Source organism: Moschus berezovskii, chromosome 15, assembly GCF_049115385.1.
Source record: "Moschus berezovskii isolate FMDL1 chromosome 15, NW_MosBer_1.0, whole genome shotgun sequence".
Classification (NCBI taxonomy): domain Eukaryota; kingdom Metazoa; phylum Chordata; class Mammalia; order Artiodactyla; family Moschidae; genus Moschus; species Moschus berezovskii.
Genome location: NC_142474.1, coordinates 56,824,743 through 56,851,653, shown reverse-complemented (window position 1 = coordinate 56,851,653; position 26,911 = coordinate 56,824,743). Strand labels below are relative to the sequence as shown.

The 26,911-nt window shown below is 42.7% G+C and overlaps 1 protein-coding gene across 2 annotated transcripts; it reads right to left on the bottom strand.

Moving 5' to 3' along the window:
• Positions 1–41: 41 nt before the first annotated feature.
• Positions 42–26,911, bottom strand: LOC129557967 (phytanoyl-CoA dioxygenase, peroxisomal-like). 2 transcript variants are annotated; one of them, XM_055428628.2, is made up of 9 exons: positions 26,763–26,911; positions 22,697–22,755; positions 20,671–20,781; positions 19,863–20,031; positions 17,009–17,090; positions 15,224–15,405; positions 12,457–12,606; positions 10,402–10,533; positions 42–8,582 (listed from the first exon to the last, which is right to left on the bottom strand). In XM_055428628.2, exons 1-9 carry the CDS (start codon positions 26,835–26,837, stop codon positions 8,529–8,531), a joined length of 1,014 nt encoding a protein of 337 aa, XP_055284603.2. In that variant the 5' UTR covers positions 26,838–26,911; the 3' UTR covers positions 42–8,528. The 2 variants fall into 2 exon arrangements, with proteins under 2 accessions (XP_055284603.2, XP_055284611.2); XM_055428636.2 differs by lacking the exon at positions 20,671–20,781.

The following is a 26,911-nucleotide window of genomic DNA, read 5'->3' as shown; positions in this document are numbered from 1 at the left end:
AAGAGTACTGGAGTGGCTTGCCATTGCCTTCTCCGATGATTAGACTATTGGAGACTATTTTCGAGCCCACCACCGTACAATGGGAGGACATAATCCAACTACTAGTCTCCCTTTTCAGCACTGAGGAGACACAGGCTCCTAACTGAGCCCACAAAATGGTAAAGAGAAATGGCACCTGAGGGGACTGCAAACCCGCAGTGGTGGGCAGAACTAGCCCCCCGCCCCCCATGAGAGGGAGGCCCAACTGGGACTGCAACAGAGAGGAAGGGCGGGGCCACCTGGAGAGATATCAGGCATCCCAGATTACTCAATACCAGGGACTGTTATGGTCCCTGATATCAGGCAGCTGTTTTAAGGCTTCAAGAGGGGGCCCCGAAAACCTAGGAATATGGCAAAACCCTGCAAAGTGATTCAGAGGGAAATCGAATCACCCTCTGAGTTCTACGAAAGACTGTGTGAGGTCTACAGACTTTATTTGCCAATAGATCCAGAGGCTGCTGGGTCTCAGATGGTGATAAATGCAGCCTTATGTCTCAAGCCAAAATGTCAGATGGGGATATACCAAGTGACTCATGAATTCTTATACATGCCTGAATGCCCAGTACCTTTGTTGGAAAGAGACTTGCTCTCTAAATTGGGGGTACAAGTGATCTTCCCCTCTCCACGAAAGATCCAGTCGTTGAGTGGGCTCAACCACCTATTTACTCTCCCTCTCAGTAACCCCTCAAGATGAATGGAGGTTGCACGATCTCCCAGGAGAGAAACAAGACAGGCTAAACAGTTCAGAGAGAGAGTTAATAATTCCCTGAGATCTGGGCGGAAGTCAACCCCCTGGGCTTACAGAACAAGTCCCAGTGGAAATAGAACTCAACCCTGGTACAATTACATCAGCACCCACCTTGGGCTTGCTAGACCTTGCTAAGCCATTGACTGTTTACGTGACTGAAAAGGACAAGATGGCTATGGGAGTGTTGTCCCAGACTCTGGGGACACGGGACAGACCTGTGGCTTATCTCTCGAATCTGCTGGACAATGTTGCCACTGGGTGGCTGGGATGCTGGCAGGCAGTTGCTGTGGTTGCCTTACTGGTCCGGGAGGCAACCAGATTGACTTTGGGCCAAGATTTGATCGTGAAAGTCCTACATGAGGTTAACACTCCCCTCGAGGCGGACCCGCATAAATGGCTGTCGACATTTCAGATTACTCAAGACCAGGGACTGTTATGGGAGAACCCCATGTTTCTATTGAGCCTTGTCAGGCCCTGAATCTGGCCACTCTCCTTCCTGTGAGAGAAGCTGGGCCCCCACATGATTGCAGGAAATCCTTGAAGAAGTTTATGCCAGCAGACCTGACTTGAGAGACCTGCTAATCCTGGACCCAGATTTCGTCCTGTACACCAAAGGCACCAGCCTGGTGAAACAAGGACAACAACTGTCAGGATACACAGTAGTCGCGGAAGAAACCATTGCTGAAGCTAGCTCTCTGGCATCACACTGGTCTGCTCAACGGGCCGAACTCTATGCCCTAATCCGGACCCTCTAGCTGTCAAAAGGTAAGAAGACAAACATTTAGACTCCAGGTATGCTTTTGCTACTTGACATGTACGTGGGGCTTTATATAAAGGGAGAGGTCTTCTGACAGCCAAGGGAAGGACATTAAAAACAAAGAAGAAATCTTGACTGGATGGGATGCTGTGAGGGAACCTGAAAAGGTAGCAGTGATGCATTGTCGGGGTCACCAAAAGGAAGATACCCCACAAGCACTGGGAAACCGACAAGCAGATAAAGCAGCAAAACATGGGGATAACATCCCAACAGCCAAACTGGCCTCCCGGACTGATAAACACCATATTCCATACCAAGATTTCCCGTCGCCAAAAGGAATGTAATAATCCCCTATGTAGTCAATCACCTTTATAATCTTTATGGCACCCATTGGTGTAGGCTACAATGTATAACCAGCTGACCCCTCTGATTATGAATCACGGCTGCAACCTGATGGTATCTCCCTTTAACATTTTCCAGGCTAGGTTTAAGGAATTTGGGGATGTGGGCTTGAGCAGTACACTTAAGGTATATAATGTTTCCATATATATAAAAGTCGGTCGGGGTCCTTGGCTAAGAGGAGACTCTGCCTTGGGCCCACCGGTGTAATAAACTGCACTCCACTATCTGCATTGTCCTTCTGAGTGAGATTGTTTCCGAGAATGCATGGCTATAACAGGACCAGTGACCTTCCATCTGGGAATGTGCCAGTAATGCTAGATGAACTTTTGACACCAGAGGGCTGAATCCCACCCCCTCAGTCCCTGCTGCGCTATGCTTAGTTGCTCTGTTGTGTCCAACTCTTTGTGATCCCACAGACTAATACTAGGATGGGTTGCCATGCCCTCCTCCAGGGGATCTTCCCAATCCAGGGATCGAACCCAGGTCTCTCCTGCATTGCAGGTCATTTCTTTATCATCTGAGCCATCAGGGAAGCCCAAGGATACCAGAGTGAATAGCCTATCCCTTTGAGAGGGTAACAGATAGGAAGGCCAGGGGTCTCCAAACAGAGGAAATAGGCTGCAAGTGTCAGACAATTTTTTATCTCTCTCTTAAGGGCAGGAGGAAACAAACTAGTGTTATATATTTTCCCCTTCTATATATAAGTTTAAAAAGAGGTTCACTTAAAATTCTGTGTTGCCACAAAGATACCTAGTTCTTAACTTTTCTCAAACTTTCACCTAACCAATGCATTTTTCTTATGGAAACGTTGGTCATAAGCTATGTTAATATACTATGCATTTACCCAAGACTCTGTCGTCTGCTCCATTCTGCCTTAAGGCTCAAAACCTACATGACAAGCCAGTATGTTATACTCATACATTGTTCTCCTAATCTATGGTCAGTTCAGTTCACTCACTCAGTCTTGTCTATTTGCGACCCCACGGACTGCAGCAGGCCAGGCCTCCTTGTCCACCACCAACTCCCAGAGTTTACTCAAACTCATGTCCATTGAGTGAGTGATGCCATCCAACCATCTCATCCTCTGTCGTCCCCTTCTCTTCCCACCTTCAATCTTTCCCAGCATCAGAGTCTTTCAAATGAATCAGCTCTTCGCATCAGGTGGCCAAAGTATTGCAGTTTCAGCTTCAACATCAGCCCTTCCAATGAATATTCAGGACTGATTCCCTTTAGGATTGACTGGTTTGATCTCCTTGCAGTCCAAGGGACTCTCAAGAGTCTTCTACAACACCACAGTTCAAAAGCATCAATACTTCGGCCCTCAGCTTTGCTTATAGTCCAACTCTCACATCCATACATGACTACTGGAAAAACCATAGTCTTGACTAGACAGACCTTTGTTGGCAAAGTAATGTCTCTTTTTAATATGCTATTTATGTTAATTAAACTATCCATTTGTATGGAAATCTGCCTTTCTTCAAGATTCATGTCAATCATTTTATGGCCCAGGATGACTCACTTGGTGCCATTCTCTGAGTTTTGAGACATTTCCTTTCTTTAATTAGCAGACTGCTCAGTTCAGTTCAGTCGTTCAGTCGTGTCCGACGCTTTGCGACCCTGTGAATCACAGCACGCCAGGCCTCCCTGTCCATCACCAACTCCCGGAGTTCACTCAAACTCTTGTCCATTGAGTCGGTGATGCCATCCAGCCATCTCATTCTCTGTCGTCCGCTTCTCCTGTCCCCAATCCATCTCAGCATCAGAGTCTTTTCCAGTGAGTCAACTCTTCACATGAGGTTGCCAAAGTATTGGAGTTTCAGCTTCAGCAGCAGTCCTTCCAATGAACACCCAGGATTGATCTCCTTTAGAATGGACTGATTGGATCTCCTTGCAGTCCAAGGGACTCTCAAGAGTCTTCTCCCACACCACAGTTAAAAAGCATCAATTCTTCAGCGATCAGCTTTCTTCACAGTCCAACTCTCACATCCATACATGACCACGGGAAAAACCATAGCCTTGACTAGACGGACTTTTGTTGGCAAAGTAATGTCTCTGCTTTTTAATATGCTATCTAGGTTGGTCATAACTTTCCTTCCAAGGAGTAAGCGTCTTTTAATTTCATGGCTGTAATCACCATCTGCAGTGATTTTGGAGCCCCCAAATAAAGTCTGACACTGTTTCCACTGTTTTCCCATCTATTTCCCATGAAGTGATGGGACCAGATGCCATGATCTTAGTTTTCTGAATGTTCAGCTTTAAGCCAACCTTTTCACTCTCCTCTTTCACTTTCATCAAGAGGCTCTTTCGTTCCTCTTCACATTCTGCCAAAAGGGTGGTGTCATCTGCATATTTGAGGTTATTGATATTTCTCCCAGCAATCTTGATGCCAGCTTGTGCTTCTTCCAGCCCAGCGTTCCTCATGATGTACTCTACATAGAAGTTAAATAAGCAGGGTGACAATATACAGTTTTGACGTACTCCTTTTCCTATTTGGAACCAGTCTATTGTTCCATGTCCTGTTCTAAATGTTGTTTCCTGACCTGCATATAGGTTTCTCAAGAGGCAGGTCAGGTGGCCTGGTATTCCCATCTCTTTCACAGTTTTCCACAGTTTATTGTGATCCACACAGTCAAAGGCTTTGGCATAGTCAATAAAGCAGAAATAGATGTTTTTCTGGAATTCCCTTGATTTTTCCATGATCCAGCGGGTGTTGGCAATTTGATCTCTGGTTCCTCTGCCTCTTATAAAACCAGCTTGAACATCTGGAAGTTCACGGTTCACATAATGCGAAGCCTGGCTTGGAGAATTTTGAAAATGACTTTACTAGCATGTGAGATGAGTGCAGTTGTCCGGTAGTTTGAGCATTCTTTGGCATTGCCTTTCTTTGGGATGGGAATGAAAACTGACCTTTTCCAGTCCTGTGGCCACTGCTGAGTTTTCCAAATTTGCTGGCATATTGAGTGCAGCACTTTCACAGCATCATCTTTCAGGATTTGAAATAGCTCACCTGGAATTCTACAACCTCCACCAGCTTTGTTCGTGGTTATGCTTTCTAAGGCCCACTTGACTTCACATTCTAACATGTCTGGCTCTAGGTGAGTGATCACACCATGGTGATTATCTTGGTCGTGAAGATCTTTTTTGTACAGTTCTTCTGTGTATTCTTGCCACTTCTTAATATCTTCTGCTTCTATTAGGTCTATACCATTTTTGTCCTTTATCGAGCCCATCTTTGCATGAAATATTCCCTTGGTATCTCTAACTTGAAGAGATCTCTTGTCTTTCCTATTCTGTTGTTTTCCTCTATTTCTTTGCATTGATCGCTGAGGAAGGCTTTCTTATCTCTCCTTGCTATTCTTTGGCACTCTGCATTCAAATGGGAATATCTTTCCTTTTCTCCTTTGCTTTTCACTTCTCTTCTTTTCACAGCTCTTTGTAAGGCCTCCTCAGACAGCCATTTTGCTTTTTTGCATTTCTTTTCCATAGCTATGGTCTTGATCCCTGTCTCCTGTACAACGTCACGAACTTCTGTCCACAGTTCATCAGGCACTCTATCTATCAGATGTAGTCCCTTAAAATATTTCTCACTTCCACTGTATAATCATAAGGGATTTGATTTAGGTTGTACCTTAATGGTCTAGTGGTTTTCCCTACTTTCTTCAATTTAAGTCTGAAATTGGCAATAAAGAATTCATGATCTGAGCCACAGTCAGCTCCTGGTCTTGGTCCACTGGAGAAGGGAATGGCAAACCACTTCAGTATATTTCCCTTGAGAAACCCATGAACAGTATGAAAAGGCAAAATGATATGATACTGAATGAGGAATTCCCCAGGTCGGTAGGTGCCCAGTATGCTACTGGAGATCAAAGGAGAAATAAATCCAGAAAGAATGAAGGGATGGAGCCAAAGCAAAAACAACACCCAGTTGTGGAGGTGACTGGTGATAGAAGCAAGGTCTGATGCTGTAAAGAGCAATATTGCATAGGAACCTGGAATGTTAGGTCCATGAATCAAGGCAAATTGGAAGTGGTCAAACAGGAGATGGCAAGAGTGAACGTAGACATTCTAGGAATCAGTGAACTAAAATGGACTGGAATGGGTGAATTTAACTCAGATGACCATTATATCTACAACTGTGGGAAGGAATCCCTTAGAAGAAATGGAGTAGCCATCATGGTCAACAAAAGAGTCCGAAATGCAGTACTTGGATGTAATCTCAAAAACGACAGAATGATCTCTGTTCGTTTCCAAGGCAAACCATTCAATATTACAGTAATCCAAGCCTATGCCGCAACCAGTAACACTGAAGAAGTCGAAGTTGAACGGTTCTATAAATACCTACAAGACCTTTTAGAACTAACACCCAAAAAAGATGTCCTTTTCATTATATGGGACTGGAATGCAAAAGTAGGAAGTCAAGAAACACCTGGAGTAACAGGCAAATTTGGCCTTGGAGCACGGAATGAAGCAGGGCAAAGGCTAATAGAGTTTTGCCAAGAGAATGCACTGGTCATAGCAAACACCCTCTTCCAACAACACAAGAGAAGACTCTACACATGGACATCACCAGATGGTCAACACCGAAATCAGATTGATTATATTCTTTGCAGCCAAAGATGGAGAAGCTCTATACAGTTAGCAAAAACAAGACCAGGAGGTGACTCTGGCTCAGATCATGAACTCCTTATTGCCAAATTCAGACTGAAATTAAAGAAAGGAGGGAAAACCACTAGACCATTCAGATATGACCTAAATCAAATCCCTTATGATTATACAGTGGAAGTGATCAGACTGCTAGTACCTGTATAACACCCAGCTAAAGACTAGCAGGGGGAGGTACTCTTTCTGCCCCCTTCTGATGTCTATGTCAGAAGCTTTCTCCTTTGTATCATTTAATGAAACTTAACAACAAAAAAGCTTTGAGCAATCAAGCCTCATCTCTGGCCCCTGATTGAAATCTTCTCATCCGGAGGCCAAGAATCCAAGCGTCTTACGTGGTTCAACAAGAGCTTTTCACCTTCTCCAGAGGAACTTCCTGACCCAAGAAAGCAACTGCTCCTTCACTGTAGGTGGATTCTTTACTAGCTGAGCTACCTTGGGAAGCCCAGTCTCTGCCAAGCGCCTCTATTTCCAAACTTTCAGAGGCCCGAGGCTTACTCACACCTGTGCACAATAATCAAGATGATACCTGACTGCACTCTCCCGATCCCCTTTTCCCCCGTGCTTCCATGCGCTTCCACATGGAGCACTCCCACACTCCTTGAAGGAGGCAGACCTGAAACAGTTCTGTCTTTTCTCTTTGCTGCAAATCTCTGGTCCCAGCATTTCCCCTTGAAAAATGTTTCTAGAAACTAGTGCAAAAAGAACCTCATCAGTAACAGATGCTTGGACATTTGTTAGATGAACTAGTTGACACAAGGGACACAGAAAAGAGGGGAAACGTTTCCTGACTGACGAGCCGCAGGTCACTCAGAATTGCACCAGGGAGATGACGTTCTGCTGTCTGATTTTCCTCCTGAAGTCTAAGTTTTCAAATGTATTTTAAAGTTAGTTTGAACAGTTTCTTGCAAACAGTGCCCCATACATGCTGTTTATGCTGACTTTCCACATATACATTTTATTTCCAGTTATTCCATTGTCCTGAGAGCATGTCACGGATTCTCAGGTCTTCCCCAGCTTCCACCTGAACCTGAGCTTAAACTGGGTGTCCTTACAGAGAAACTGACAGAAACAGTGAATCGACACTTCGGAAAACGCGTGCTTTGCTTATGGAAACGGACCCTTTCCTTCTTCTGTTTTTCTTATTAAAGCTTCAACTAGAATTTATAAAAAGAAAAATTATGACTCCTTGCTGCCCTCAGCTGGTGGCGAAATACTCTATTAAAATAACTAGCTTATGCCACTCGATATCCAAATCACAACTATTTTAAAAGCTTTCCTGGACCTTCAAAGAGGTAATATTCATTCATACATGCTGAATGTTTTCAGCTGCTATGCCAAGTATGAATTGACAGAGAAAGTTACACTGGTCTTCTTTAGAGAAAAAGACTTGGAAAAATTCAGTCCGTTTTTTTAAGGAGGATTGTGGCCTAGAGAGGCCATGGAAGGAATCCTGTGTCAGAATGTGAGTTTCCACCCTTATTGTTACAACCTGATGCCCTTCTTAGGCCCTTCACCAACTGTACCTCTAATATTCATTCTTCCAGATTTGAAAAGAAATTTCACACAACAGAAAACTGGGAGGTAGTGGGTTCTCTGTTTCAGAGCATTAAACCTTGCTTGGGTAAAGAGTTAACTGAATGAAACAAACTGATCTAACACACTTCTTTATGCATCACCTTTGTTAGTTGCAACTCCAAGTTTTCCTTAAAACAGTAATATTTCACTTTTACTATTTTATATCCACTGAAGGCATCCCACCATAATGCATTATTACCCATATGCAATTAAGTACTGCATCCATGCACTTGGATTTTGTTAACATGGATGGAAATGATTAGATCATCTCATTGAGAAAAGATTTTCCTCTGACATCCTGTTCCACCTCGATTTTCTTGACAAGAGTTTGAGCGAACGGCTGTTTCAAAGGTTGATTCTTTCTCCTTTCATGACACGCCCTCGAAATGTCCAAAAATCCTGCAAAAAATACCAAACACAATGAGTTTCTGGGAACTTGGATTTACCTGTTCACCATAAGACAAAGATTTCTGGCATCTACTCATCAATAAATAGGGGGGAAATAGCCCTCCACAATAGTCATAAGGTAGTAAATAAAAACCACATTCTGAGAGTCCAATTAATTTACTTGTCAATATCGAAAATCATGTTTCATAAACCAAGACAGTGAGTCCTCACACTGTCATTATGCTTTACTTGGCACTGTGTTGATTACAGGTGTTGGGACTGGCTGTTATGTTTGGTCACAAAACAGTTTAAAACCTAAGCTCCTGCTGTCCTTGGTGGTGTTTGCCTGCCCCATTCTGAGTGATCTGCTCCTGAAAATGATGTCCTTGGCTACTGGATTGGTTTTTTCTTCTTTGTTCCTAATAAGACAATTCAAACTTTTTTGCTTATTTTTCTGCAAACAGCAAAGTATGCTAGAAGAATGATTTTGGAATTGGACCTCCTCTAAAATCTCGATCACTTAAGTAACTGAGGCCAATCTCTTGAACTCTTCATTTTCTCATTAATAGCATGGAGCTATCTCGACTGCTCCATTGAGTTTTGGTGAAGAAAAGGGACAGGGACATGCTTTTGTGCCTGTAAAGAACACTATAGCAGAGTTAGTGTTGTTCTTCTGAGTAAAGTCGATAAACTATAGCTGAGACAGTCATGAAAAGACATAGAGGAACTGATTGATTAGTACTGCCCTGACAGGCCTCAAACAGAATATATATGTGTTTTTCCTGCCTTAAAATTCAGGGTGTTGGATGGAAGACCCAACTGGCAAAATAGTTTGCCTTTCTATGACAGTTAATTACTGGACAATGGAAGGACAAGACTGTCCAGGAGGTGCAAAAGTGAGGCCAGAGCATCTTCAGATATGGAGATACATTCAGAGATTTAGAGAGAAAATGGCTCAAGGGTGGAGGATGACTCTTGAGGTGGGAAGTTGTTTCAGAAGGCTGCTGTTGGCATGCGAGGCTCTTCAAAGTACCAGAGGCCCTGAGTTGTCATTACATTCAGTCTACTTGGGGGTCATGTCACCCCGAGAATAGATGAAGCATTTACGATTATCTAACAAGTTCAGCTTCTTGTTTCAGAGCCCCAAATATAATCCCCTATAATACAAACCAAGTTTATTTAGTTGCCTTGACTGATAATTTGTTATTGATCCGCAACAGCATGGAATGTTCACCAATAAGGAACAAACAATCTAATTATAACAACATTGTTAATTGGCTTTATACCCCAATACAAAGTAAAAAATTAAGAAAAAACAAATAATCTACAGCGAGGTGTATTAATTAGGCAGGCATATGAAATACTGTCTTAACACCACTATGAAAAGCGTCAGTGATCTCCCATCTCTACTACATGCAGGCTCTCCTTAAAATCCCAGTGCCAACTGACCCAAACAATCACTTGCTTGAGAATTGCTTTCTTTACAAATAAAGGAGGCCTGTGATTGACAGCCCAAACCTTTTACAGCTATGAGTTCAGAAAGTTGCATTGTCTTCCATTTCCTCATCTCTGAATCTGATATTTCCTCTCCTACTTGTCCATTCTGGAACACGATGGCCTGCCTGAAGACTTACAGAAACCAGGTCCCCCACACTGGGGAAGCAAGTAGTATAACAAAACCCATTGTCATTGCTAGAAGGTCTCAGCAATGTTTCCAAAAGGTGCTGTAAGCCTAAGCACTTTATACCTGCAAAATGAATCAGGTATGACACTATTAAGCATATGAAGAAAAAAACCGAGATGTTTACCTTGTCATTTTATACAAACATACCTTCAGAGTGATGTCTTTAAATCCATACATATTCCTGGCCACGTTTACAATTTCCTTTGCAATATTTTCTTGACTGGTGCCCTCAACATCTATGTAGTGACAGTTGGCATCCGCAAAATGGCAGGAAATTGCCTGTGGAAATTATTATGATCCAAAAGTATATACGGGGCAGGGAACAGAATTATGTAAGGAAGAAATCTTTAACTCTTTAGCATTGATTTTTCAAATGAAGGATACTGCCAAGTCCTACTAAGGAATGTATTGCAGGGTTTCTCATCACCTTCTCAGCTTTAGAATTTAATGGAGGTTGTAATGAGTTGGTATTTCAATGGCCACAGAGGATGGGAAGAAAAACTGAAAAAACTTTGCAAGGGAAAATAATACGCAGATCCCCCCCTCCAATCCAAAGCACAGTTCCAGTCTGATAGCATTCACATAAAATACTCATCGTTTCCTTTTGAAGGTAAGATGTAAGTTACATGGTTCTCCTCAATCTCAGTGGACTTATAAACATATCTAACTTGCCAGGCAATAGTTGAAACTCACCTTGCTTGTCAAAAGTTACTTATCTTAGGGTGACTGCACCCATCAGAAGATCTTCCTACTTCTTACGGATTTCTAGGCAGTTGAGTCACAAACTTTATTTCCCATGGAAACCCTAGTACTATTCTACACGATATTGGAGCCTGAGGCAAAAGAAAGAAATGTATACTCCTACCTGTATGCTTTTATGCATTTCTCAATGGTTAATATTTTCCCAAACTTTAAAGCAGTCAAAAATATTGAAAAACCACCAAGTTAGTACATTAAAACACACTGTTTCCAGTGTAGTGCCTGTATTTTCCTTTTGCACAGTTCTGGGTGTCATGGTATTAGAGGGTCTGATCTTTCCTTAAAATTTTGGTGTGGTGCTTACCATGGGTTTATCGGAATTAATTTTTCTTTCTTTCAACCAAGGCATTAAGATACTATTTACCTGGATACTGAGTTTTTTTGAGCCTCAGGGAACTGCCTTGTTGCCTCATGCTTATCTCAGTCTGTTGAGCCTGGTGGATGTCTGAGTGAATGGAGCATGAAATCTGACAAATAACCCTCAATCACAGGGAGACAGAGAGCTGATGTGATAAAGTGGAAAACTTCACTCAGCCCCAAAGAAGACACTAATATTTAGTATCAACAGCCACGTCATCATAGGGAAATGTGAGCCCAGCATATCATCAAATCTGATGAATTTTAGAGAAGCAAGAAATCTGGGAATTTATGAGAAATTCTGTCCATTTTTAATGTAAGAATTGATATCATAAACCTGAAAACCCTCGGAGGCTAAGGAGTGAAAAACATGGCCATATCTGATTTCTGGATGGGAAATTCACACCTTCCTTTCCAATCAATAATATTTTATCCATTAGCGATAATACTACAGATGTTCCCCTTATATGAGCTCTATACCTTCCAAACGTTATTATTTGGTATGTATGTCTGCCTTTATCTTTTCCTCTGAAACATGCTGTCAGTTGCCAAGTAACTAAGCCCTCTGCCTGGAGCAAGTCCATGAATGTTCACTGGTGATGGCGTCCTACGGTCATCTGGCTTCTTACTGCTGTAAGCAACAAAGCACGAGGGAGATAAATATGTTTCCTGGTAAAAGCACCAGACTAAGGGCTGCTGCTGCTGCTGCTGCTAAGTCACTTCAGTCGTGTCCAACTCTGTGTGACCCCATAGATGGAAGCCACCAGGCTCCCCCGTCCCTGGGATTCTCCAGGCAAGAACACTGGAGTGGGTTGCCATTTTCCTTCTCCAATGTGTGAAAGTGAAAAGTGAAAGTGAAGTCGCTCAGTCGTATCCGACCCTCAGCGACCCCAAGGACTGCAGCCTACCAGGCTCCTCCATCCATGGGATTTTCTAGGCAAGAATACTGGAGTGGCTTGCCATTGCCTTCTATGAGACTAAGGGCAGCTGAGTTAAAAGTTACAAATCCTTTAACTTTTCATGTATCAGGATACTTTTCTTCCTCATGCATTCATCTTCAAACAGTGCTGTGATGTGAACATGTACCTTCCGGAATCCTTGACTTTTGTTCCGACCGGATCCATGGATGAGCAAAGGGTGAAAGAAGACGGTGTCTCCCTTCTCCATCACCAAGTGCACCCGGGCATTGTTTTTGTCATAGTCCTGGATCCCGTGGAACATGATGTTGACTCCTCCCTAAAAACAGGAGAGAAGCCAAGTCCAAAAGTGAAGAAGCCAAGAATTAAGACTCTTATCAATGACTCATCAGTGAAAACAAAGCTTCTCTAAGTTGTTTCAAGAGAAAGAGATAAATAAATAAGATTAAAAAAAAACTTACGTATACCAAACTTTCTTAGTTGACTGCTTTAGAAAGCCATGTGTTGATGTTAAAATTGTATTTTTTAGACCTGATGAAAAATTTGGAATTGCCACCCACTGTTCATACTGAATGACAACTGAAGACCCCCATATCAGCTTTGCGTCTTGTGGGAATGCAGGAGACCACCTTTCCTGGTGAACTGATGCTCATTCTTTCCTAGCATGCTCTTCTCCTCACCTGGAACTTATATCAGTCCCTCCTCTATGACTCAGAAGTATCTCTGAGAAGCTAACTGTTCTCCCAACTCCCAGAGAGAAAATGTTCAGTCTTTCTCAGTCCAGAAACCACATAGGTCACATTCAGAGTAAAGAAAGAATAGTAAATTAAAACATTAGCTTTTAAAATATTTTCCACTCCCTGTTTTTCCAAGTCAATCACCACACAAAAATAGAAAAACAAAAATCATTATTTGTTTTCAAACTATTTTCTATTTTAAAAATATTTTCAAGGTTAGATACTGCATTCGATAATAGTTATATCTTTATGAAACAAACTGAAATGAGAAGTAACAACATTTCCAGTCTTTTATTGGTCTTTGGAGGACAGCATCCCATTTCCTTTCCTAAGACTATTCCAACTCCAAATTCCTTTTGGGAATGACTACTTCCCTACTGCACTGTGTTGAGTCTTTGCCTCCTGCCCAGTGTGGATATGTGAGCAAGATAAGCTCGTCTGACCTCCCACCGCTGCTACTTGGAATCTCAGCAGATGACCGAAGCGACTGCACACAGTCAAGTTCGTCTGACCACTCCAGGTGCTGCAGCACAACTGTTCCCTCTGAAGAAGGGCTTCCTCTTTCCTCCTCACGCTCCAGAGCTGGCGGCCTGCCCACGGATTCTTCATGTCCCTGTGGCCCTCCCTTCAGCTTGAGTCACTGAGAGCCCACTTCTGTTGCTTGAACCAACCTTTCCTAAACCACAACTTAACTGAAGAATTCAGATTTTATAGCAGAATCTAGACTCAAAGTATTTTCACCGAGCACTAATCCTCAGTTCAAGAATTCTAACTAGTTGACACTGAAGTCCTGAAAGCCATATTCTTTACGTCTCACAGAACCATGTGTACTCTTTCTGCCTTCACAAAATGTGTTCTTCCCACCTTAATCATTATTACAGGATTATGAGACCTTCAGTTCAGTTCAGTCGCTCAGTCGTGTCCGACTCTTTGCGACCCCATGAATCTCAGCTCGCCAGAACTCCCTGTCCATCACCAACTCCTGGAGTTCACTCAAACTCATGTCCACAGAGTCGGTGATGCCATCCAGCCATCTCATCCTCTGTCGTCCCCTTCTCCTCCTGCCCCCAATCCCTCCCAGCATCAGGGTCTTTTCCAATGAGTCAACTCGTCGCATGAGGTGGCCAAAGTATTGGAGTTTCAGCTTTAGCATCAGTCCTTCCAATGAACACCCAGGAATGATCTCCTTCAAGATGGACTGGTTGGATCTCCTTGCAGTCCAAGGGACTCTCAAGAGTCTTCTCCAACACCACAGTTCAAAAGCATCAATTCTTCGGTGATCAGCTTTCTTCACAGTCCAACTCTCACATCCATACATGACCACGGGAAAAACCATAGCCTTGACTAGACGGACCTTGGTTGGCATAGTAATACCTCTGTTTTTTAATATGCTATCTAGGTAGGTCATAACTTTCCTTCCAGGGAGTAAGTATCTTTTAATATCCTGGCTGCAATCACCATCTGCAGTCATTTTTCAGCCCAAAAAAATAAAGTCTGACACTGTTTCCACTGTTTCTCCATCTATTTCCCATGAAGTGATTGGACCGGATGTCATGATCTTAGTTTTCTGAATGTTGAGCTTTATTGCCTTACATCTAAAACACTATGGGTGTCCTCTCCGGTTTCTGTGTCCCTGAACTCCTACTCCTCCAACATATTCTGCGCCAGACCACAGGGTTATCATTCTTGAAGAAATGATTTGATTTCCTCACTCATGAGCCCCAAAGCATTGAACAGTCCTCCAACCTCACCAGCTGAATTGATAAACCATGGAATAGTCTCATAATGGAATACTGCTCAGTCTTCCCCAGAGCCTCTCTCTGCTGGTCTCTTCAGGTGGAAGCAGATGATTCTCCTCTTTACTGAGAGAACTACCAGTGTGTACAACTCACCTGGCACACACATATGGTGTTACCGTGTTTGTGTCTGACCTCTGCAGTTAGGCTTTATAATCACTGATCTTTTATAGCATCACCAAAGTCCACCACTTTGGTTGGCCTTCAAGTACTTGTTGAAAGAATAAAGGTGATCATTTGATCAGACATCCTAGAATTTTCCCTGTTCTTCATTCTAAATCCTAGAGCAATGATTTGTTAGGAAAGGAAATGTCATCTTATTGGCAGAGCTCCTTACACATACTGATGTGAAATCAAAACAAGAAAAGGTTCTGATCAAGACTCAGCCGTCTAGCAGACTTACCTCCCACTGGGGATAATCATGGGGTTGCAAGGAGCCTTGGTGTGTCCCTGGGAGCACAACCAGACAGCCATTGTTCCGGTCAATGTGCTCCATGGCTGTCCAGGCACAAATGATGCTATTGCTGGGTCTGAACGGGAAATAGTGCAGATCCTGGTGCAAGGGATGACGGGATGTCTTCTTGCCTGAAATAGAATCTGTTGTTAAATAAACTCAAGTCCCAGAATTCTTCTCCACTGCCTGAAAAACCAGAACAATGAACTATCCTTGCACAAGTCATACAGATGAGACAGTGCTGAAGAAAATCAGCCTCTACAGATGAGCGTCAAATTAGAAGACAGAATCAGCACAATGCCTCTGGATCCTGTCATTCCTTCTGGGTTTCTGGTAACCGAGGACTACTTACACTGTTTGCTAGAAATCTGTGCGTATGTCATCACCTCCATTCTGCTTTATTCCTCCCTAACTCTGGTTTGGGCACAGAGCTTAGCATTCTCCAAGTCAGCTCAGTTGCTCAGTTGTGTCTGACTCTTTGTGACCCCATGGACTGCAGCACACCAGCTTCCCTGTCCATCACCAACTCCCAGAGCTTGCTCAAACTGATGCCATAGAGTTGGTGATCCCACTCAACCGTCTCGTTCTCTGTCATCCCCTTCTCTTTCTGCCTTCAATCTTTCCCAGCATCAGGGTCTTTTCTCATGAGTCAGTTCTTCCCATAGGTGGCCAACATATTGGAGAGTATTCCCCAAAAAGTTTGACTAGAGTGGTCAAATCTGAGGCCGTCTGATAAACTTCTAAGTGGCTGATATCAAAAAAGTATTCATTAATTAACTAAATATATAAATAGAAGGACTCTCAGGTTTCACGACCAAACGAACCACTTGATATACAATCACTGTGGAGAATCAGAGATACTATGCCCACATTCACATTCTCCCCTTGAATTGCCTTCTGAATGTGGTTCCCCCAGGCCAAGGGATTTCTCCAGGCAGGACACCCAGGGAGGGAAAGGCCTGCTGATGTTAGGCTACAGGCTTAGCGCATAAACCTCTCTTGGCCATCAGGACAGAGACAAAGTAGAAACGGATCAAAGATCTCTAATGCCTGATTTCCTACCACTGATACAGCTGAATTTCTCAGTGTGGCCCAAGAGCCATCTGCATTAGCATCTCTGAGTATGGTTAATAAAATCCAGGTTCCTAGGTCCTATTTTCTGAATCAGTCTCTCTAGGAGGGAGGGCTTAGAAACTACATTTTACCAAGCACAGGGAATTTTAAGAATAGCTATGGTATTTGATATATAAGTTCAGTTTTAAATTTGTTAGTAATAATACTGTCTTAGATCAGAAAGGCAAAGTCCAAACTCTCATGCATGGGTGAGAGTGGGTAACAAAGCTTAGAGATGTTGAATATCAGGAGTCTGTGGGGTAGAGAGACAGTGTTTTATTAAACTGCATCTTTCAGAAGCCACTTGTCTACAGTCCAAGCAATAACCCTACAGTTAACATCAGCATCACTATTATATTTCTGTGTTGTTATGATGTAAGCTACTTTGAGACTCAAGGGAAAGTATATATATTCATTTATGCAAAAATTTAGCAGTTGTGCACTTTGCTATTAGTTAGCACATCAATTTTATGTAATTTAATTAAAAACTTCTTTTTTATTTGTTTGCTTTTGCCTTTCCTTTACCAATAAAAGCTCTTTACCAATTTTATGTAATTTAATTAAAAACTTCTTTTTTATTTGTTTGCTTTTGCCTTTCCTTTACCAATAAGAGCTCTTTACCAGAATCTGGAGGTTTGTTTATCAGCATTGTATGCATGGCCATAATATTGGGTCCAGTGAAGCACTCCACATATTTCAGGATCTAAGGAAAAAGGAGGGAAAAGTTCATGAGAAATAGATGCACAAGTATGCGGCACAAGTCCATCTATCTGTACCAGAACCCCGCTGGCAGTCATTTAAATCAATCAATCGATATTTCACAACCTGGCAAACAAACCACGCAAAAGTGAGCAACTGGAAATCATTGGAAACACTCTGAAATGGGCTTCTTAGAACCAGCTGAAAATCTAAGTGCTTCTTCTACAAGAGAGTCATGAGTTTCTCCGAGACACCAGCTACGAAGGGCAGGAATAAGACCTTCCATGAAAATGATGCCCAAAATGGCAGGGCCAGTTGAATGAAAAAGACAAAGATGTTGCTCAGTCACAAAGTCGTGTCTGACTCTTTGCGACCCGATAGACTGCAGCACACCAGGCTTCCCTGTCCTTCACTCTCTCGGAGTTCGCTCAAATTCATATCCATATTCAATCTCTAATTCTGTCTGACTCCAGAAAATGAAGCACATTCTATGGCTTTCACATATATGATCTCTTCTGTATAAGGAATGTAGGCAATTTGACTATAAAACACTTGAAATGTTACAAAAATCCCAGGAGTCTGGCCTAATGCTTGTTTTTTTTTTAATAAAAAGTTTGTTTTTGTCATTTTGGGAGGTATTCAAAAATTGGCAAAAGGGCTGTTCTTTTATTTTCTTAATTTTGATTGGGGTATAGTTGAATTACATTGTTGTGTTAGTTTCAGGTGCATAGTGAAATGAAAGTGTTACACATATACACTAAGATTCTTTTCCCATATAGGCCATTACTGAGTATTGAGTAGAGTTCCCTGTGCTATACAGTAATCGCTACCTATTAGTTGTCTCTTTCATATACAATGAGTTGATGTGTCAATCCCAATCTTCCAATTTATCTCCCCTAGGCTGCAATTGTCTAAACTGTCATTCAAGAGCCATCCTCAGATTTTCTGTCCTGCTTTGCAGAACTTCCCAACGTATTTAGCGGATATTCTCCCTACGTCTTATCTTAGTCTTATCCTGATTAATAATATTCTTGAAATCATGGGTTTGAGGTGCTGGTTCATTTTTCCAATACATATTAAAATAAATACCTAGCTATTAGAAGAATACCTACCTCCTAAAAAGTCATCGCATGAACCACCAGACACATGGTTTGCAGGTTACAGAAGTAGGAACATCCTGACAAGACATTCTATCACGTGTTGCCTATAATTTACAGCTTTTATCATGATCCACCCGCAGAATTTTCATTTCCAAAACAGGATGTGAGGTTGGGAAGAATGCGTGGTTCAGAGGGGCCACTTCCCTTCTCGTCCCCAACTCAAGAGGCCGGACCACCCAGGTGCCTCAGCTGTGCTGTCTCCATGAATCAGACTTTCTAACAGCACTTGGGGTATAAGTTCTACAAGTATTTTGTGCAAAGCGTCCTTTAAAACCATTCTAAGTGACTGGTTGGAAACCACAGTACAGGACTTGCTTATGCTACAGTGGATAAGAAACCCACTGCAGTGCAGGGGACATGGATTTGATCTCTGCTCCACAAAGATTCCACACACAAGGAGCACATAAGCCCACGCACCACAGCTGCCTAGGGCCAGCTCTGGAGCCTGTGAGCCGCAGCAAGAGAAGCCACCGAAATGAGAAGCCCATGCACCTCAACTAGAGAGGAGCCCGTGCGCAGCAACGAAGACACAGCACAGGTAAAAATAAATAAATGAGAAAAAATAATAAAGTCTTTTAAAAACGAAACTGTCATACATTCATGCAAGGCATTACTATGCAACAGTTTACAAAGTATAAAGTAGATCCATAGATACCAATGGAAAGATGTCTCATATGTACTACCAGTGGAAAAAACAAGGTGACAACCAGGATGCTTCCTGTTACACAAAAGGTGGGGTTATGCAAATATGCTTGATTATACCTGAAACGACTCTCAATGGATACATAAAACTGAACAGTGAGTGGTGCAGGGGGTGCGGGAATTTCCTTTTCCCTTCATGTCATTCCACACTAGATATTTTCATAACTATGAACTACTCTTAAGGAATAATTTTTTAAAAACCTAGTTTAAATTTAAAAACAGACACCTCTACTGACTTGATTCATAAAAGGAATTGAAAACGATGTACAATAGGTAAGCCTCAGCACTTTAATCCCCGTGGACATGCCTGTAGAGAGTGTGAAAAGGCTCTCTGTTTACCACAGAATTCCTGCTCTTCTCCAGCAAAATTAGCAAAATTATGCGGATTTCTCAGTCTTGGCACTACTGACATATTGGGCTGTACCACTCTTTGCTGCGACAGGCTATTCTCTGCATTATAGCATCCCTGGACCCAGTAGCAGCATCTGGATCTCTACCTGTTGAAACCCACCACCCCTCCTGCCTGGCAAGCAAATATGTCTCCAGACTTTGCCAAATGTCTGCTTTGATCAAGAACCATTGCTATAGGGCCCCAATAGAAAAGGGCAAGAGTCTAATCCTTTGCGACCCCATGGACTGGAGCCTGCCAGGCTCCTCTGTCCATGAGCTTTTCCAGGCAAGAATACTGGAGTGGGTTGCCATTTCCTTCTTCAGGGGATCTTCTCAAACCAGGGATCGAACCCATGTCTCTTAAGTCTCCTGCAGTGGAGGGTGGTTCTTTACCACTAGCACCACCTTGGAAGGCCAGTAACAAAGGGCAAGATAAAATGAAAAAAAAACAAAAAAGTTATAAAGATTTCAGAGGCAGACAGGCAGATGGACTATGAGAAAGAAAGCACAGGAAGGTCTTGAACCTCAGGGAGGGTGCAGTATCTGAAGAGTTCCTCATCTTCTTGGAAATCCTGGACCTTGGAAACCATTTTCTCACTTGGCACATATTCTGATTTTGCGATGGTGACATCTCTCATCACTGACAATCCGAATGGTTTCACCTCCTCTCTGCAGATTCTTTCAAACTCATTCCTAGGAAATTCATTGGTAAATGGTGTCAGTACCGAGGGCACTACGCACCTGCCTGGCCTCTGCTTGCTCTGTGGACAGACTCGAAGACTCGGGGCTGGTTTCCCTGCACTTAGTGGTCCTCAAGCCCCAGGTCGAATCGTTCTGATGACAGGAAGGAGGAAATGGCCAATTCAGCAGTGCCTGCCTCCTAACTGTGGAGCTGAAATTCACTACCAGAATTTGAATACTCCATAGCTTAGTGGATCATTGGGGAAATATTTGTGATTTGGTTTCATCATCAGAACAAAATAGCAAACACTTTCTCAGCATCAGCATGCACCAGGCCCTGTTCAACATACTCTGTTTATTCTACCTGTTTACTCCTAAAACCACTCTAGTGCATAAGTACTGTTATTTTCGCCATTCCACAGATACAGAAACAGGCATGGAAAGGTTAAGGAAACTGTGATTTACCTACAACATTAACCAAAGAGATTGAGATTAAAGCCACTCTGGCTTGAACCCAGGTTCTAACAAGCCATTTCCTAACAAACCCGATCCCTGAAAAATACCTGAACACACACAAGGTAATCCTACACATAGTCCCATTGCACACACAGAATATACATTCCTGTTATATATCAAAGAGTGTTACTGTACCTAAAGCGTTGAATATCAGCATCAGACACCAAATTTTTAATGACAAGAAATCCATTTTTTTCATAAAATTTTCTATTTTCTAGGCTTAGAACATTATTCTCTCGAGTATACCTAAAGGGAAAAAAAACTCAAGTAAGTCCAGTTTAAAAATTATAACCTAAGAATATTCATCAAGAAGCTCAGAAATGTTTGTACTCTTCCACTCAGCACTTTTATTTCTAGAACATTAAAGAAACAATCTGAACAATTTTAAGTTTTAAATCTGAAACATTAATTACTGTCACCAAGAAACAACATTCAGAAAACTAAGATCATGGCATCTGGTCCCATCACTTCATGGGAAATAGATGGGGAAACAGTGGAAACAGTGTTAGACTTTATTTTTTGGGGCTCCAAAATCACTGCAGATGGTGACTGCAGCCATGAGATTAAAAGACGTTTACTCCTTGGAAGGAAAGTTATGACCAACTTAGACAGCATATTAAAAAGCAGAGACATTACTTTGCCAACAAAGGTCCATCTAATCAAGGCTATGGTTTTTTCAGTGGTCACATATGGATGTGAGAGTTGGACTGTGAAGAAAGCTGATCACCAAAGAATTGATGCTTTTGAACTGTGGTGTTGGAGAAAACTCTTGAGAGTCCCTTGGACTGCAAGGAGATCCAACCAGTCCATTCTAAAGGAGATCAGTCCTGGGTGTTCATTAGAAGGACTGATGCTAAAGCTGAAACTCCAATACTTTGGCCACCTCATGCGAAAAGTTGACTCATTGGAAAAGACTCTGATGCTGGGAGGGATTGGGGGCGGGAGGAGAAGGGGACGACAGAGAATGAGATGGCTGGATGGCATCACCGACCCGATGGACATGGGTTTGAGTGAACTCCGGGAGTTGGTGATGGACAGGGAGGCCTGGCATGCTGCGATTCATGGGGTCGCAAAGAGGGGAACACGACAGAGTGACTGAACTGAACTGAAGAAATGGAAGAATATTTAACTGGTTATATTACATCCTTTCAATGGGATATGACTTGATATTAAAAATGAAGAACATATAATTGCAAGGACAGTGCTTATTAAATTAAAATGTGATGACAGTGATGTAAAACCAAGACACAATTTGTTTAAAACAAGAATACTATAAAGAAATAAAGCCAAAACAAAAATGTTTCACAGTGATTGCCTTCATGTAATGGCATCATGCGACGAGTTGAATCATTGGAAAAGACTCTGATGCTGGGAAGGATTGGGGGCGGGAGGAGAAGGGGACGACAGACAATGAGATGGCTGGATGGCATCTCCGACTCGATGGACATGAGTTTGAGTGAACTCTGGGAGTTGGTGATGGACAGGGAGGCCTGGCGTGCTGTGATTCATGGGGTCACAAAGAGTCGGACACGACTGAGCGACTGAATGGAACTGAACAGAATGGCATTAGAATGATTTTTTAAATTCACCATATTTCTGTGATTTTAAAATATATTCTGTAATGAATACGTATGGCTTTTCAGACAGGAAACAAACAATATATTTTATGTTTTTAATTGTCTGGTTCACCCATTTACAGAAGAAATCAAAGTAACAAAATCTAAATAAGTGCACACACACACACAAACTCAAATCCCCCTGTCCATTCCTCTGGTTTGGAACTGTGACTCTATGAGAATATTCCATGGAGATCAATGTCTTCCACTTCAATGGTGACTTTAAGATAAAACAAAGATGCTAGCTAAGATATCAGAGTGACAAAAAAACTGGCTAATTTAAATGAGATATACCATGCCTGAATTTTATAAAATAAACTTATGCACTTTGTGATGTTTTCCCTTCTTTCTAAATTGTAAAATACATATAGAATGTGTCTTCCAAAGTTTCCATAATTGTTCTAATGAGAATAAGTCCTGGATTCAGAGGATTTGTATAATGAATTTTTATCAGCCAATATGTATTTTATATCTCAGTTATCATTGGGAAAAAAAACACCTTTATATACATTGTATGGCTAAGAGTTAAAATTATATCTACTTACTGGAATTGTTGAGGATGGAAACTGGCAAGAGAACCAACCCCCGACGTGTGGTGAGCTACCTAGGATGTGATTTAAGGCAAATCAAGTACAGTCCAGGCACCACCCTTCTAGAATCAACCCACCCTGGATTGGTTTTCACAAGGGAAGACCAGCCCTACACAGTCATCAGGCACACTGACTACACACAAACGCTCCGATGCATTATTGCTTTCAGTTCAGTTCAGTTTAGTCGCTCAGTCGTGTCCGACTCTTTGCGACCCCATGAATCACAGCATGCCAGGCCTCCCTGTCCATCACCAACTCCCGGAGTTCACTCAAACTCATGTCCATCGAGTCGGTGATGCCATCCAGCCATCTCATTCTCTGTCGTCCCTGTCTCCTACCGCCCTCAATCCCTCCCAGCATCAGAGTCTTTTCCATTGAGTCAACTCTTCGCATGAGGTGAGGTGGCCAAAGTATTGGAGTTTCAGCTTTAGCATCAGTCCTTCCAATGAACACCCAGGACTGATCTCCTTTCGAATGGACTGGTTGGATCTCCTTGCAGTCCAAAGGACTCTCAAGAGTCTTCTCCTTAGATCATCTCATTTCACAACAGCCTATGGAGGTGCCTGGAAGCCAAGAGCATTATTACTCCAACTGCACAGAGCAGAAACTCTTGGCTGGGGTCTGGGTTCAGTAACTGGTCCAAGGTCACCCAGCAGAAAATAGCTGAGCTAAGATTTGGCCAACATTGTATTCATACTTTCCATCTATTTTATTCCCTCTGGATATTCCTTCCACCAAACTACTGAGTGAATAAAAATGGAAATTTTTTATTCTATTCTATTCTAGAAATAAGGAGAATCATGTTCTATTCAAAAGAAGTTTTTCTCTTAGTGGGAGTTAGTCCAAAATATTAGAAACAGTTTGGCTGGTCATTTGAAAAAAAAAAATAGCATCTTTATAAAAAATGTTTGCCAAGTCTGGCTCAAGAATAAGCACTTGTTAGTTTAGTGGAGTACCTCTCTGTAAAGTGCTGTTTCTCAGATGAAGTGGGTATGATGGGTGTCAGATTCACCCAGAGAACTTTTTCAAACCCCTACAGAGCTCAAGCTCCAAGATGTTGCCCCCAGTTAAATAATCACTCTGGCTTGGGATTGACATGTCCACACTGCTATATTTAAAATGGATAACCAACAAAGTCCTACTGTATAGCACAGGGAACTCTATTCAGTGTTATGTGGCAGCCTGGATGGGAGGGAATTTGGGGGAGAATGGATACATGTATATGGATTGCTGAGTCCCTCTGCTGGTCTACCTGAGACTATCAAAATTGGTAATCCACAGACTCCAGTATAAAATAAAAAGTTTTTAAAATCACTCTGATAGAACTGAATTGCATCTTTCAGTTGTATTGAGGCTGGAAAACCCTTGGAGAATGAGTGGGATACAGAAACACTAGTTGCCTTCTATTTAAAACCTGCAGCATCCAGCCTTTCACACGCCTCTGAATTACCTGTGGTTTCTCAAAAGAAAAAAAAAGTTCATAAAATAAACAATGACTCCAAGAAAAATATGATCCACATAGTAGACTATCATTTTTAAATATCTTAAAACATCTAAAAGTTCCTTCTAGTTTTCTATACAGTCATCACCTGATGATTGATCTAGGATCTCATTTGTTTAGGTCATTTATTTCATTGTTTCTTTAGCTGAAAGAGCTACTTTCTGAATGACACTTCACATAAACATGTTATCCTTTTTGAATGATGTCGGTATATAAGTGGGGACAATATAATAGTCAAGAAGATGGGAATTCCCTGGCAGTCCAGTGGTTAGGACTCCGGCCTTTCACTGCCCAGAGCCTGGGTTCAGGCCCTGGTCAGGAAACTAAAATCCCACAAGCCTCGAATGTGGAAAAAGAAAAAGGGTTGTGAGGCGGGCCAGGAGTCAGAATCACTAGCTACTGTCTGTTTTCCCCGAGGGAGAGTTAACCTCTTTGTCAGATGTTCCCAACAAAATGTGGCTGCCAGGACAGTCCAGACATCAGCCTTCCAATCCTTTTCTCCTCTCTCCCACTCCTGCATTACGGTTTTTATTTTTGGTATTGTTGTCCTTGGAGAATTTTCTTAGTATGTGGAAATGTTTACAAAGCTAACAATCATTTACTATGCTTACTATACAAAGCTATTAAACCTGGGGGAAAATGGATGCAAAAATCTGTACAGTACAGCAGGGTCCTGAATATGGAATTATGCAATTATGTAAATATATAGAAAAGAAACAGACCAAAGTGTTTACAAATAATAATCTGTGAGAAGTGGAATTACGGGTCATATAGATTTTCTTCTTTGTGTTGAGCTGCATTTAAACACTGCACTGATACTTCAAAAATGATTCCTTATTTCTTAAAGGAATAATTAAGGTTGGGAGGAAATTGCCACGTAATTTCTAGTAGTTTCTTTAAGCCTAAACACACACATAGTCACTGGAAATGTAGGCAGCAATGCTCACCACTTCTGGCTGTGTAAATTGAAATGAATTAAAATGAAAACTTCAGTTCCTTAAAAGAAAGCACTGTCGCCTGTCAAGTGCTCATAGCCACATGTGGCTACCACATTGAACGGAGCCCAGCAAAGAACATTTTTCCACCATCACAGGAGCTTGTATTGGACAGTGCTGTTCTAGGAAATAGAGATGGAAAAAAACAAGCTCTGACCTCGACACTATTATAACAAAGTCCAGCGAGATCAGAATATTAAATGTTAGGGAATTCCCTGTCGGTCCAGTGGTTAGGACTCCGTTCTTTCCCTGAATGGGACACAGATGGGTTTGATCACTGGTCGGGGAACTAAAAGCCTCCGTGCTGTGCAGCTTGCCCGCCCTCCTTCCACCCACGCAAAAAAAAAGAACACAATTAAAAGTAGTAACAGACTGGACCCGGAAACCTTAATCTACCTCCAGTTATATCTAGGCCCAGTATATTGGCACTTCTCACAACTGAACTATTAATAGTACCACACTAGGGGAAAACAGGTTGCCAGTCACACTCCCAGGCATTTGATACCACAGGTCTAAGAGGAGCCTGAGTACCTGCATTTCTAACAAGCACCTAGGTAGTCCTGCTGTTGCTGCTCTGGGGACCACGCTTTGACAACCACTGCTTCCATTAAATGACCTTGCTCAGGAGAGTTAATTTCTCCTAACCTCAAATGCTTTCTCACCTGTAAAGTGAGATTACCTAGTCACTTGGGTTCCCTTTACCAGTTTATGGAGGCGATTTTAAATTTATAACGATTCGAATATGTCAAGGCTTGGAACACAGATGGGAGCGCAACAATGGAAGTAAAAGAAACAGTATAATCGTTTTAGGAGAAATTTCGGAATCTATACATAGCAGAGCAGAGTCTAATCAGGTCACTTAAGGGGAAAAAAATAAAACACCCAGCCCTCCCTGAATGAGATCACTGAACAAGCAAAAACAAGTCTGTAAAGTAAGTTGATTACTGAGGCACACAGTGACATCTCTCTGGATCCAACACCGGTGGCGCACAGGTTGACAGGGGATTAATTTCAGATGGCCTGACCAGGATAGGACACAGGACACCCGGCCCTTCTCCGGTAAACAGTGTAAGCTTCACCGGGCTCCCCTGGAGAAGGAAGAGCTTCGGGGCAGCTCCACCCTGAGAGGACCCCTCGGCTCCTCCAGGTGGCTCTACGCCCGGGTTACGCCTCTGTCTCTTGGCTGCCCAGCATCAGGTGCGGTCAAGTACACAAAGTGACAGGGCAGCAGAGAGCAGGCCTGCATGTTCTTCACACCCTCCCCTCCCAAAGCCGGGGAAAAAAGGACCCAGGAGGCTGCAGCGACCACAGTCCAGGCGCTGGAGCCAGCACCCGAGCCCCACCGGGAGGACAAGTCCTCTCTTGGGCCTTCGGGACGCACCTGCCCTGGCCCCCCAGCGCCCGAAAGAGATGTGACCATCACGAGGATAAATGCTGCGGAGCCAGGAAGAGACAGCGCGGAGGCTGTAATGCGCCCTGAAAGCCGCCACCCTTCCGGCTCGAACCCCGCAAACCCAAAGGATACAACGGTCCCGGCCAAGCGGCAACGGAGGTGTCGCAGCAAGACGCACAAGCGCGCGGAAGCTCGATTTGGGTCCATGACGGGTTAGCAATACCGGGCGCCTGGACTCCGGGCACTTCACTCAGCTGGGGGCCCCGCCTCCTCGCCTTGGG